Below are 13,379 nucleotides of genomic sequence, written 5' to 3' on the forward strand. Positions count from 1 at the left end.
ACTGTATATAGTGCTTTCAAAATGTTGTAGTATCCTATCAGAAGTGGAAAAGTTGTATCGGCACACCCCTAGTAAATACTCGCTTTCCATGGGTCTGAATCATTGTTGCTTGCTACAGGAGATCCCTTTCTACCACATCTGGAACGGTTCCCAACGGTACCTGCACTGCACCTTCACTCTGGAGCGCCTCAGCCTCAGCACCTGCGAGCTCACCTGCCAGCTGTGCGTGTGGCAGGTGGAAGGAGAAGGGCAGAGCTTCAGCCTTGACTTTAACATCGCCAAGGTAACATTGAACCGCTTATCCTCGCCCGTTTTGGATGCCTTTTGAAGTTGGACAGTTTTTCACGAGGGCCTCGTCGTCACAAACAGGACACCCGAACCGTGGACTCCGAGTTCCTGTTAATGGACACTAACGCCACCGCCCTCGCAGGGCCCAGCGCCTTTCAGATCCCATACCTCATAAGGCAAAAGATCTGCAGCAGCCTGGACGCCCCGTGTCCCAACGGAGCCGACTGGAGAATGCTGGCACAAAGACTCAAGCTCGAGAGGTAAAGAGCGAGCCAGAACAAATTGTTAGCTGATCAATCATCAGGACCGCGCATTGGAACAAGCAGTCTAGCAAATAATGCCGTGCAGCCCCTATTATACTCGGTGAGCGGAGCAAACATCACAGTCATCGTACGCTCTACACCAGTGGTTCTTAACCTGGGTCATTGCCCCGCCCCCCGCCACGCCCCCCCCCTTCCGCGGATGGCCGAACACACCGGTAGTGGTAAATTGGCAACCAATACAAACTAACGGCAAGTAAAGTAGAATAACTGGACAACTGCTCGCTTATTTTATCATAACTTCTATTCAGCAAACTCTTTTCCTTGTCATTTTTCTTGTGTGACAGGTTAGATAAACACGCAACACATTTCATGTCGCATTCCACAAATGGTCACGATCACTGAGTGCTTGGCTCAGGCCCACTTTGCAAATAGGACAATATACAGATTTACGATTGTTGACCCCAACCGTTTTCCAAGCCAATCGGGAAGACACTAACTCTTAACAACCTTAGAGACATCAATGTTACCACATAAAATTTTTCGAAATTCATGGAGCTCTATAGCAAACCTTATCGTAATGGGTTGTATTGTAATAATTTGTGCCATGAAGTTTTCGGGAAATGCAACAAAACAGAAGGTTTTTCCGTATGTGTGCCTTGCATGTTTGATTTTCTTGTGACCACCCTTGCATGCTACTTTTCAAGATTGAGGAGACCACCTAGGAAATAAGCTCTACTTACTACAGTTGAACAGCACTGCAAAATAGCAAAACACAGGGAATGATTCCAAACACAGCCCAAGGTTCTAGATAACTTGATTTGAGCAGTTTAAACATTAAAGACTTGTTTTCTTCAGGTAAACTCTCAAATGTATACAGATTTTCTCTGTCAGTTTGACATTCCCTTTTAGTAGGAATGGAAAGGTAACGCGCAAAGAATCCATCAGCAGCAAATCTTGAAACTAGTAGCTCTTTGTTTTTTTTAAAGTGACACAACTGGCGTATTTCAAGAGTTGCAGCCATAGATCCATTTTACACAAATTTAATTTCTACACGGCTAATGAAACCAAATAAGTAAAGTTAATTTGTCTGATCAACTTTATTTGCCCCGATTAATCACCCGGCGAATTGATGCGGTACAGGTTTAATTAGCAATGCTGTGCTCAGCAGAATCAATTCTCAATTAGGCCTGAAGATCGCACAACAATAACTTCTCGCTTTGTTTGATGCGTCCTCAACGACGCGTGTTACTGAGGAATAAAATACAGCAGATTATTTGCTTCTTTGCCATTCTCTCACTGTATATTTCATTTATTTACTACCACATTTCCGATAATTATCTCTGGTAGCATCAATTAAAACTGAGCACTATTATTTTTGTAAAGGAAGAAATTCTGGTCCTGTATTAGATATCATTTTGCAGCTGCTGTAGGCTATATGTCATGTGTTTGTTTAATATTATTATTTTACCGTTGGAGATTAAAATGAGTAAATGTAACAAAAGGTTTGAAAAGGTAGCTTAATTGCCCTTCAAAATTCATCACTGTGCTCTCTAGTCTACACTACAGCAAACACTGCAAAGTAATAGACCGGCTGTGACCCTTGTCAAGGTGAAAAGTATTTGGTGGCGTGTTCAAGTCCCAGCACAGTGCCTCAGAGGTGCTCAAGCGTTCCTACTGCGTTGTGTGTTCTCCTCCAGAGTTAAGGTTGTATCGACGCAAGGCGAACACAAAACGAGCATTAAATCTAATCAGTGTGCGCAAGTACATTGGCAAGCGGGCAACACTCAACATCAAATATACAGCCGACTGGGACGGCCACTTTGTTGTCATTGATTGGGCTTGATGGCCAAAGGTTGTGCACCTAAAATGGGGAAAGGTCACTTCCGACTGTGTGAACTGTGAGACGTCCGTGGAGGCTTTCCTAAGTGGGATTTAGGACCTGTTTCAACGTCAAATAGAGACGAATGAGGCTTTTGCTTTTAAGCCTCTGTTGGGCTTCAAATGAAAATTGCTTTTTAGTGTTGTTTTATGGCCATTGCAAGAGCCTGATCTAACTTTTCTGTAAACAATGTGCTGCACGCCAAGACTGAAAGTTGGTCGAATACATGACAAAAGACAAGTGTGGAAAAGTATCATGACCAGTCATGAATCGAATTCATGAACCCTCATTTGACTTTTCAGTCAATTGTATTTGGATAAAATTTTAGGAGACGTTTTTTTGTCTCCCATGCACGATGATTGGGTGTGGCAAAACATCAGTTCTGACCTCAACCCAAACGCCTTTAATATGAGCCAAAACAAACCCAAAAATATGGACATGCGTCTTGTGTTGTCATATCATGCACACACGTTTATTTTATAAAACAAATAGACTCTGTAATATTACACTTTATAAAACCATAGAGTAATAATAATAATAATAATTTGGGAAACATGATTGAATTTAATATATTTTTAATATGTTGTTTCCAATTTATTTCATTTTTTATCAATCAAATGCTATTGTGTATATCAGTCAAAATAATTGTGATTCATATTTTTATTTGCTCTATGATAGATAGCATGACTTACTGCATCACTTTTTTTGCCTAATAACTTTAGTTTTAGGGTATTCGTATGCACAACATCCACTGAACAAACATAACGTGTCCAGAATATAAATAACTTTTTGGAATCTGTAACTAATTCATTGCAACTGTTTTTTTGTAATCGCTGTTGTGCGTGCAGACACATGAGCTTCTTTGCATCCAAAGCGAGCCCAACTTCGGCCATCCTGGACCTGTGGGAGGCGCAACATTTCCACAGCGGCAACATCAACCAGCTGGCTGCCGTCATGGCGGACATCGGCAAGCAGGAAGCCATGATCTTCCTGGTGTCGGACGGCGAGTGCTAATAGGCTAAACTCAGAAGATGAGCGGAGTGGAAGAGTACAATATAGACCATCGGAGCTGTCTGTTTTTCGTCAATCAATGTAGGGGGATGCAGTTCTCTACACCGAGAGAATCACATTCAAGCGGCACAGTTGAAAACACCGCTGCAAAGATGATATGCCCCGCCCCTTCCCGCGCCCAACTTTCCTCATACATAATTCCAGGCCTTATGCAGCACTTGATGTAATCCGATCAATAACGGCCAGTCATTTAATTCCATTGAAAACTAACATCTGGAAAGTCTTTTGAGCTGTCATTCAATATCCTTGATATCTATTTTAAGGTCCATGTCCTCGTACATTCTTTGTCCTCCAACTGAGTCCACTAGTAAAACAACTCACATTATTCCCGGCTACTGTTATTTCTGCACATGAGGAGGATAGTTTTGGCATAGTAGTGAAGTGACATTTGAGTACTTCTATGAAAACGCTAGATGTTAACTAGTTGAATTTTATAATGTACTATATGACGATAGTAGTAGAACGTTTCCATAATGTGTATGACATTTCTGTTACTAGTGAGGTGAAGCATTTGGACGGTACTAGTTGCGGACCATTGCACTAGTTGACAGCCGCACACTACTCGAGTTATTATGATATTGTATTCGTTAACATCTACCAGTTCACTAGTTGTGGAAAAAGACATTACTAGTGAGTTTGTTTATTTGATAAATTGTTTTCTTAATCTTTTAGAGGCTTATGTTGCTAGCTGAAGCGTGCTAAGAGTGAGTTTACTCAAGAGGCACAGTTTAATTTTAAGGACAAAAAGCACCACTTTTTTTTCTCATATTTTTTTTCAGTAACAATTTTGTTGTTACAGATTATCCCTAAAAGAGATTTTTTTTATTTAACATTTTCACATAGCAATTATTTACATTTTAAATGTTCTTAAATATGTATTAAGGGTTTTTCAAGTGCCACTTTCTCCAAATTTTGGATGCCGTCATTGTCCTTTGCGCTTTTCTTTAGATTGAAGGGGATAAAATGGGAAATTTTGGGAAAGAAATCTAGAGCTAGTAAGGACAAAAACCTGAAGCGGATATCAAGGTTATCAGATATTTAAAGCAAGCACTTTCTACAATTAGGATGAAGGTTCATCTGAGGACCACAACAACCCCCCACACCACCACCACCACCACACACGCACACACACTTTGTTTCAATGTTCTATGTGTGTTTTGTTCAGGGAGGACTTGTTCATTTCTTCACTTTAGCTCACACACCATTGCTAATGAAGACGCCACGGGGCCTGGAAACACTTGGGAAGCAACACGTTGTCACTACCCTAAGTGACGTGTCCTCTAATTGTTGTAATGGCGAGGCACACGTGATGTTTGTCGTCCAAATAACGTGCTGTGGCTAGCGTCCACTTAAGGGCCCGTTTGGGGTTTTTTTTGTGCTTTTTCTGAAGCCATGTTTGTTGCTGTTTTTTCAAGTAGCACATTCTCGCAACTGCCGTGTACTCAAAGAGAACATCCGCAGGTTTGATTCCCAGTTCAGCCATAGTGAATGTGTGTGCGCGAGCGAGTATGGTCCTCCTCAGGGTAGCATGTGATGTCTATAAAGTTGTCAGGAGAGGCCCCCCGCCCTCCCTCCGTCATTAAAGAGACACTCAGTCATGGCGTATGCTCCGAAGCCCCTTGACACACCGGAGCTTCTTTTTTACGATTGTCACGATTTTTGGAATGTACTTTTATGTTCCTGCGCGCTTTGCAAAGAGGACGCTTTGTTTTTAATGGGGCATCTTAACACTATTCTGACAAAGCTACTGCAGCAGCTCCTTCTACCGACGACTGTACTGGCCACACCGCATAGAAAACAAAATATTTCCAAAGTGACACAACCAGAATATTGCTAGAATATAGTCAGACTTTTAAAGCAAAAGTATTATGTCCTAATGGGCCGAGAATATTTTTCAGACTGTCACGTAGAGTGATGGTGAAAATGTAATATTGGGGGGGCTTGTCATTTGCACGTAATAAATTTCACATTTTAATGTGATAGCTTTCATGTTAAAACTTGACATTCGTGTTCGGCAAAACAAATCATCCTTACAATAGTTCAAATTCTTGTCACTTGCAGAGTCCGTTTTGTGTCTTGTAAATCAAAGTTACTAACTATCTTAGTTTATAACACTTGAAAAAAATAACAAAATAAAAAACATAAGGCCAAGCGTTTGAAAAGATTTAAGATTTTAAATTAAGACGCGCATGCCTATATTTAGGGTTTAGCCACTGACTAAAACTGGAATGAACTGTTTTGGTTTGTTTTGCCAAAAGTCAAACATGTCACATGTTTAATGACTTCATAATGTTAAAACATGAAATGTTATCTCTTCATAAATTGCAACGTACAATGTTTGTATGGCAAACATATCTCCCACATAATGTGAAATTTATCACATTAAAATGTGAAATTTATCACAATATATTTCATGTTTAAAGATGAAAGATTTTTCAAGTGGATATGTGCCCAGTAAAAGTGTAAAATTTAAACTTTTTCATGGAGTTCCCATAAGTGCAATGTTCTCATAACTAGAACTTTTTACATGATTGTGAAGTAACGCATATTTTTTCCCTAACACCTCTTTATTCTTTTCCCACTTGAGCTTTTTTTCCCCTCCAAGGGCCAGCGAGCATTTGGTGCAAAAATGCCCCGACAAATTTGTCCTTTAGTTTCAATCCCTTCTGACACAAAATGTTGAGCCCACCAAATATATCTCGTTAAAAAGGATTACATCCACGTCATGTAATATAATACTTTTTCTATCGCAGTCGAGTGTTGTCAATTTGCATACAGTTAAGTGCGTGTGTGTGCGCAAGCTGAATTGGTAACCAAAGTTTTCATCCTTTTCATTCCGATGTTTTTTTTTTTCTGTGCGGCGAGCATTCACATCTGTGTTTTAAGTCATAATGTTGACTTGTGTGTGTTTGTGCTATCACTTTGTAAAGAAATGTAAATTATATTTTAATATGAAGCCAAATGATAATAACAAATTTAAAAAAAGACAATTAAGTTGCGCGGCATTTGTCAAGTCTAAACCGTGACGTGTTTGCCTATTTAACTGTTGTTTGGCGATCTAGCAGTGGAGAATTTCTGCAGTGTTATAAGGCTTTAGAGAGGCTCTTTACGAGAAGCTTCAGTGTTTGTGGTCTGTTTCTCATCACATCCGTGTGTACGTATGACTGTCGGCATTTAAACACGAGCTGCAACGAGTCAATCACCAAGTTGGGGCGGCTGGAGGAAGACATGGCCTTGTTGGATAAGCCATGCCAGTTGTTCAGTCGGTCCAAGTGTGTGGGTGGGTGTGTGTGTGGTAGTTTTGATCGTGTGATAATGTGTGTGTCTGTGTGGTTGTGCGTGTTGCTCGTGATGTGTGCGTACATCCCACTAATGTAATTCACGGGATGTCAGCATATCCAAAGTTTGCTTACATCACCACTGTACATTTTGTATCACTCATTCCTATTTGAAGTCGAGTTGCGCGTGTGCGCATTACATGCCATGTTGCTCTTGTTTTCTCCAAATAGACTTTTGTACTTGTGAACCGTTTCTGTTCTTGAGTCAATGTTTCTTGCCTTTCTGCATTCAAAAATGCTGTACTTGCTACATATGCCACTGCGCTTATGCAATTATATAATCCCAATTTTGAGTTGTTTTTAGTTGGGTTTCATCTTTTGCGTTTTTACTGTCGATGTAAATTGTCGTGGAGATTTTTTTGTGGCAAAGGAAAATGTTCGGCAAAGGGAGATTTTCTGTACTTTTTGGACAATGATGGATTTGTTGGTAGAATTTTGGAAATTCGTTTCTAAGTGCTTTCAAGTATTTACTTGGCCTTATGTACATATATATACATATATATCTCGAACTATGACATTTCAGAAAGGTATGTATAGGAATTGAACCTAAAATCTCTGTAAATAAATTATATATTGTTAATTCAAGGACTAGGTGTTTTACTTGCAATTGGCATATTTGTTGTTGGTTACATTTTAGTGCAGATCTGGATAGACAAAGTTCAGGAAGTAGACAATAACTGATCACAAAATGAGAGCTGATTAATCCCATTGGGTCCCATTAAGTGTTACTGAGCACATAGTGTTGCAACATCACAAGAAAGATGTTTATTGAATCAATCCAGCAGTAACCTAAAAAAAGAGATTTCCTGAAGCAATATAAAAACATTCAGCAAAAGTCTAAGTTTAAACAAAAAGTAACTGCAGGTTGAGAGTAACATTTGCTTTTGTTATAAATTGTACTAGCTTTGGGGACATAAAATACAGGTTTTTAAAAACATCTTGTCATCTATGGAAAAAAAACTAAATCGTTATTTTTTTGTCTGTAATACAGTTAAAAAAGGGTTAAATAACATTTACAGGTTATTTTCCATACATCTGCACTGATGCTAAAACAAAGTTCCAAAAACGTTTCCGTAAATTAAAATGAGTCCAAATGTTTTCCACTGTCATTGAACTGAAGGTAAACAATGTAATGGTGTGGTTGAACGTGTCAACCCGATCCGTTTGAGTGACACGCTGGCTATTTGGTACGAGAGAAGTAGCGAAATTTCTGACATCCAAATGAACATGGGCTTGACTGTGACTCGAGCCAGAGACGAAGTTTTCGGACGTGGGCAACTCACACAGGGGCAAAGGCGTGGCCTTTGCACAAGGGCTTGTCCTTCTTGGAGTAGAACGTCTTCCCCTCCAGGTTGATCTGGCACAGCTTTGCACATGCAGGATAAAAAACAAAACCTTGTTTAGAGCAAGCGAAAAGGAAAAATGTTCAGCCCTTGTACCTCATTGAATTGAATGTGTTACAACATAGAGGAAAATTAGCAGCGAGAGGAGAAGACGTGAGAAAGGGACACTCACAGCACAGACGAAGCACGTATCGTGCCAGCTGTAGCCCAGCGCCTCCAGGAAGCGATCCCCGGCGTCGATCTTAAAGTCGCAGCCGTGACATTTGGTACCAAACATTTTCTCGTAATCTGAAAAAACAGAGATCTTAAAAAACGTGTTCTCTAAAGGGGACCTATTATGGAAAAATGTGACTTTTAATGTCTACTATGGCTCCTGGTGGTGAGAGATTAAATCTGGCCAAGCTGACCAGCATCCAGAGTTATACCAGCCGTTTTACACGTGATGCACTACATTAAATTCCCTCCAAAATAGAATTGAATTTGTTTTGTTTCAAATTTGTAGAATTTGACGGGGCGAGTAAAATGACTAAAATCTTCAACAGCCCGAGCTTACAATATGATTGACCTAAAATGGCTTTAGGCTATTGTAAAAATTGCACTTGCAGCTTTCTTTTGTCTAACCCATTTGACACAAATAGTAAAGATTTTTCTTTTCAGCGTGGCCCTTCACATTGTGGTTTAATAAAGGTCATGTCATGTATTCTCTCTCTACTTGGGATGATAAATCAGAATGGAGTGTGCATTTGCCAGTGTGGTCACGTTTCCAGACATCCTACGAACAAATGAAACGCTCATGGCAAGCCTTCCCATAGCGTCTGTCGACTTTGTTGCTTTAATGAGTGTGAGTTGTCACCTCTCTCGCAGTAAGGCTCTCCCTCCTCCATGTAAAAGGCTTGATTCCTGATAGGAGACTTGCAGGCTGCACACTTAAAACACTGAACGTGGTAGGTCATCTTCAGGGCATGCATGATTTCCTGATGAAACGAGAAAAGCTTGTAAATGTTTTATTTTCACCTCGGCTACAGCATGCATTTACATCCATTAAGTCCTGTTTAAAACACCAGACGAGCTCGGATGTTTACTCTCGTCAGAGTCATCCTCTTACCCCAGTGATCTTCTTTTTGCACTTTGCACAGTTGGGTGCGTAGCGGTTATCGTGGCACTTGGTACAGAAGACGGCACCTCTCTCCTCAAAGAAGCCCCCCTCCTCCAGGACAACCTTGCACTGTGAACACGTGAACTCCTCGGGGTGCCACGAGCGTCCCAGCGCAACTAGGTAGCGACCCCTGAAGAACACAACATGGCGCAGCAGTCACTTCAACTGGGTGGATATTTCACAGCCACAAGTGCATTTTACAGCATTTGATTGCACACAAATAAACGTATAGCCAATGAGAGAGAATACATGCGTTAGTGAGCCTTTAACAATTGTATCAAAATCTAAAAAAAAAAAAAAGAAAAACATTTTTGCCAGGCCTGGTGTGTGTAAAAAATGTGTTAGTTTTCATGGCACACAGCGTTCAATGAAGTAAAAACCTTTGTGTGTTTTCATTCATTCACGTAAAATTTATAAAAGGAACATGAAAAATCTATGTATACCTCACCTTTTGGAACATTTACCCCGAGTTCAGATATTTGTGCTTTGCTCACATTCTCACCTGATGATTTTGTTGCAGGCGCCGCACACCGGGGTCCTCTCGCTGTTTTGGGGCACCTGCTGTGCCGCCTGCAGGATGGAGCTGCGGTTCTCCATCGGCGTGGGCTGAACTGGCTGCTGGTGGTGCGTCACCACCGTGCTCGTTTTGTCCGGACGAAAACGATAGGCGAAATTAGGGTCGGTGACCCACGGAGGTCGCGAGGAAGGAGCAGAGACGCCCGCGGCCGCTGTCTTGGATCCTGTGTTTGGAGAAAACAAGCAATCTGTGTAATTTGTTTAGGGTAACGTAACTACAATACGCTGTGACTTTAGATAGTTCCTCCAAATTTGAAGTCGAGGGGGTGGAGGGGGACATAAGCTCGCTCTCCAGATTTCTGTTGATACTTGAATGCAGTTGTTGATCATTTATAGATTGACATTTAATAAAAATGTATTAGTACATCCTACATGTTGCTTTAATGCATCAGCAAGAGCAGGAGGACAAACTCACCATCTGGTTTATTGGCTGTCTGGGGCTTGGCAGGTGATGGAGTTGGCTCAACGCTGTAGAGAGAAAATGACTAATTAGAGGAAAAAAGTGCACAGCTCGCAATAACAAAACATGTCATGTTTGTGTTGATAGCAGCAGGCACAGTTGGCTCATATTACCTTTAGAGTGTATGATCTAAACGTTAAATATGAACAGTGTGGGAACTTGACTGAAAAGTAAAACGAGTGCTGTGGGCAGCAAGTATGTACATCCAAGCTAAAAATGGACAAAAATAATGCAGTCTACCATCTGGTGTTAAGCAAGTGTTTTATTTCCTTTGTGTAATTTTGTACACTTTGTCGTCAGATCCTGGGCTCAATCAAACTGATAGTCTGTTGTGGGTTGTGTGCTGTATTTACTGTAGAGTTCAAGTACATATACGATCTGTTCACATTCACATTTGTCTTATTTAACAATGTGTTTCCACTGCATCGCCATGGTGTATACATTTGCTAACCCTTTTGTCAAATCAATTTAAAATTAACACAGTTTTTAATGTGACGAATGTGATTTGGAGGGAGGTTGAGTTTTATTTGGATCACTTTTCGAAATGGAAGTAAACCAATGAGCTGATGTTTAACTCCTTCAGGCAAATACATGAAGGGACTCAGAAGCCAAATCAAAGTTGACATTACACATTACACTTTATGTAGGGTAAAGAATAACAGCAATACCTTTCAAACACCTCAAATGCTTTCCGTAACTCAAAGTTCACGAATGAGAAACTCATCATGTTTGGTGCTGTTTTGTCAGATTTAGAATTCAGATGAATTTGGCTTCCAGCCCGCGTGTGCAGAGCTGAGGAAATGAGGACTTGTTTCTGCATCTAAAAGTTTTTTTACCCACAGCGAGCTCCACTATATTCAGAAAATGTTCAAACTAAATCTTACAAAACAAGTTGTAAGTGAAGACAGCATGCTCTGGAGATGCGTCATTCTGGGGGAAAATTGTAAAACATCGCTTTAAGCGACTATCGTGTTTACAACATCAACAGTGCCATCCACAATCAGCCGCTGTGAGATGATGAAATCGCAGCTCATTTGCAAAGAAAAGAATCTGGCAAATGATTACCATGCATCAACTTTGCTCTTCAACCTCGATCGCCACCGGCATGGTGTCTCAGTGTGCCCGACAATTAATTGACGGATGTATCCAAAACAACACGGAATAAAAATGAATCCCTCTGCTATTGCAAGAACATGACTCGCAGGTCTGTTGTCGGAATGGAAAGTAAATGGAACACAGCTAAGACGATGGAGTGGAACTCGGGGTCAAATAAAAGAAAGCATCTTAAATGGGTTTGACTGGCTGACCCAGAATCAGCTCCCCTCCGCTCTCACTGAACCCAACGAAAGTCCGTTTCTTCCATCAGCAGACGGGCAGCAGCGGCGGCGGCTCCTCTAAGATGTGTTGTTGTTGTTGTTTGCCTGCTCCTCACGCTACTGAAGCGTACAGGTGCATCCTCAACCGTGTCTATTCCCAGCTGGATTGGCCTGGAGCGTGTTTTCTTGACATTTTCACCGCTTTCAACATAGGTACCGAGGGGCTGCAGCTGCAGAGTAACAAGCCATGGACACCTTGACATTTGCAGTTCATTTTTTACATCTGTGATTTTCTTATTGAGCTCAGTTGTTCTTATTTTGGGGCCCGTCCCCAAAGGGAAGTGTTGACTCCAGCACAGACACGTTTGAATATACGGGAGAGAACAGAAAGGCTTTCCATTTTCTTTTTCCACAAAGAAAGACAGCGTGCGTCATCTTCCAGGCAAAAAGTGAAGTTGATTGACAAACAAACGTGACAACAACACTTTCCGAAATAGACCGCATGTTTAATGGCTTTTCCACTCATTCTGCATATTTCTATTCATATAAATACATTTCCGAAGTCGAATTGAGAAAATTGGACCAACACGCCTTTTGTTCAATGTCAACAGCATCCTTCTTTGTTGTTGTCAATGTTGAATTATGCAAATCTCGTCTGCAGAAGGATCGAGTCAGTAGGTCCATCCCCTGCTGATGTTTGACGAAGGTAAAGTTGCCGCTACACTATCAAATAAACAGAATTGACTCTTTAACTCATGATGGCTCACAAATATGCTCCTTATAATTTGGTGCGGTTTATGTATCAAAATGTAGCTGTTCAACGATATTGTGCATTGTAATTTGGTGCACTTTACAGTCCCAAAATATAGTATTTTATTTAGGTGGTTAGCGAATACTTTCAACTGAACAAATTAAATGGATTTAAATAGATTTGGAGCATGACCAGCTTTTATATTCCACTTCTTTATTTATGTCTTGAAAGTTAATGTTAGACTACAAGTTGCGGTTTCTTACCAAGACGTTGTTCAATGATGCATGTTCTTGCATGTTTGTTTGAGTTTTCATGAGTAATTGCACAACTATTTTCTCAATGAGGCAATAAAAGTGTAAAGTGTGAACAGATGTACTATCAAGTCAAGACTGGACAAGGTGAGCTCACCGGGAGGCTGCACTCAACGCCAACAAACGAGATGCAAAGATGTCAGTTTGCATAAAGAAAGATGGAAACTTGAAAGAAAGGCAAAACAAGAAATAAGAGAACTGCAAGATGATGTTTTTGTTAGATGTTTTGTATTTCTTATGACAGCAAAGGGGGGGAAGGAGTCAGATACAGCTTTGTGGTTTGGTTCTTAATGTTTAGAGACACATACAAGATGAGATGATCAGAAATGAAAACTCAGTGAGAAGTAACAAGAGTGAATGTGGGAGAGAATCAAACAGGTACGCTACTTCCCACTCAAAGACCCCCCCCCGCTCCACATGTTCCTCCCAGCTAGCTCAGTCAGATTGACTGATCTTCACACTTGGCTCAGTTTGCAACACTCCACTTAAAACTTCATGCTGGCTAAGTTATGTCTCGTTATGGACCCCCCACCACCACTCACCAAAAACCACCCTGTCTGTGTCTTAAAGTTATCTGCCACCGATGGTTGGCTATCTTTGTCGTCTTCGTCGTCTTGGAGGTGCAGC

The 13,379-nt window shown here is 40.9% G+C and overlaps 2 protein-coding genes across 7 annotated transcripts in view; one reads left to right on the forward strand and one right to left on the reverse strand.

The window, feature by feature from the left end:
* The window catches only part of unc5a (unc-5 netrin receptor A), a 178,360-nt gene extending 170,941 nt beyond the window's left edge, over positions 1 to 7,419 (forward strand). For all 5 annotated transcript variants that reach the window (XM_049733033.2, XM_049733044.2, XM_049733054.2 and 2 more), the window contains 3 exons: positions 119 to 283; positions 370 to 548; positions 3,279 to 7,419. In XM_049733033.2, coding sequence (XP_049588990.1) covers positions 119 to 283; positions 370 to 548; positions 3,279 to 3,444 — 510 coding nt within the window. In that variant the 3' untranslated portion in view covers positions 3,445 to 7,419. The remainder of the gene's footprint in view (positions 1 to 118; positions 284 to 369; positions 549 to 3,278) is intronic.
* A 162-nt stretch (positions 7,420 to 7,581) lies between these two features.
* The window catches only part of pdlim7 (PDZ and LIM domain 7), a 36,763-nt gene continuing 30,965 nt past the window's right edge, over positions 7,582 to 13,379 (reverse strand). For both annotated transcript variants that reach the window (XM_049733242.1, XM_049733234.1), the window contains exons 6-11: positions 10,330 to 10,382; positions 9,841 to 10,078; positions 9,288 to 9,468; positions 9,036 to 9,156; positions 8,355 to 8,470; positions 7,582 to 8,205 (exon numbers count right to left, since the gene is read on the reverse strand). In XM_049733242.1, the coding sequence (XP_049589199.1) occupies positions 8,119 to 8,205; positions 8,355 to 8,470; positions 9,036 to 9,156; positions 9,288 to 9,468; positions 9,841 to 10,078; positions 10,330 to 10,382 (796 nt within the window). In that variant the 3' untranslated portion in view covers positions 7,582 to 8,118. The remainder of the gene's footprint in view (positions 8,206 to 8,354; positions 8,471 to 9,035; positions 9,157 to 9,287; positions 9,469 to 9,840; positions 10,079 to 10,329; positions 10,383 to 13,379) is intronic.

Source organism: Syngnathus scovelli, chromosome 1, assembly GCF_024217435.2.
Source record: "Syngnathus scovelli strain Florida chromosome 1, RoL_Ssco_1.2, whole genome shotgun sequence".
In the NCBI taxonomy this organism is placed as follows: domain Eukaryota; kingdom Metazoa; phylum Chordata; class Actinopteri; order Syngnathiformes; family Syngnathidae; genus Syngnathus; species Syngnathus scovelli.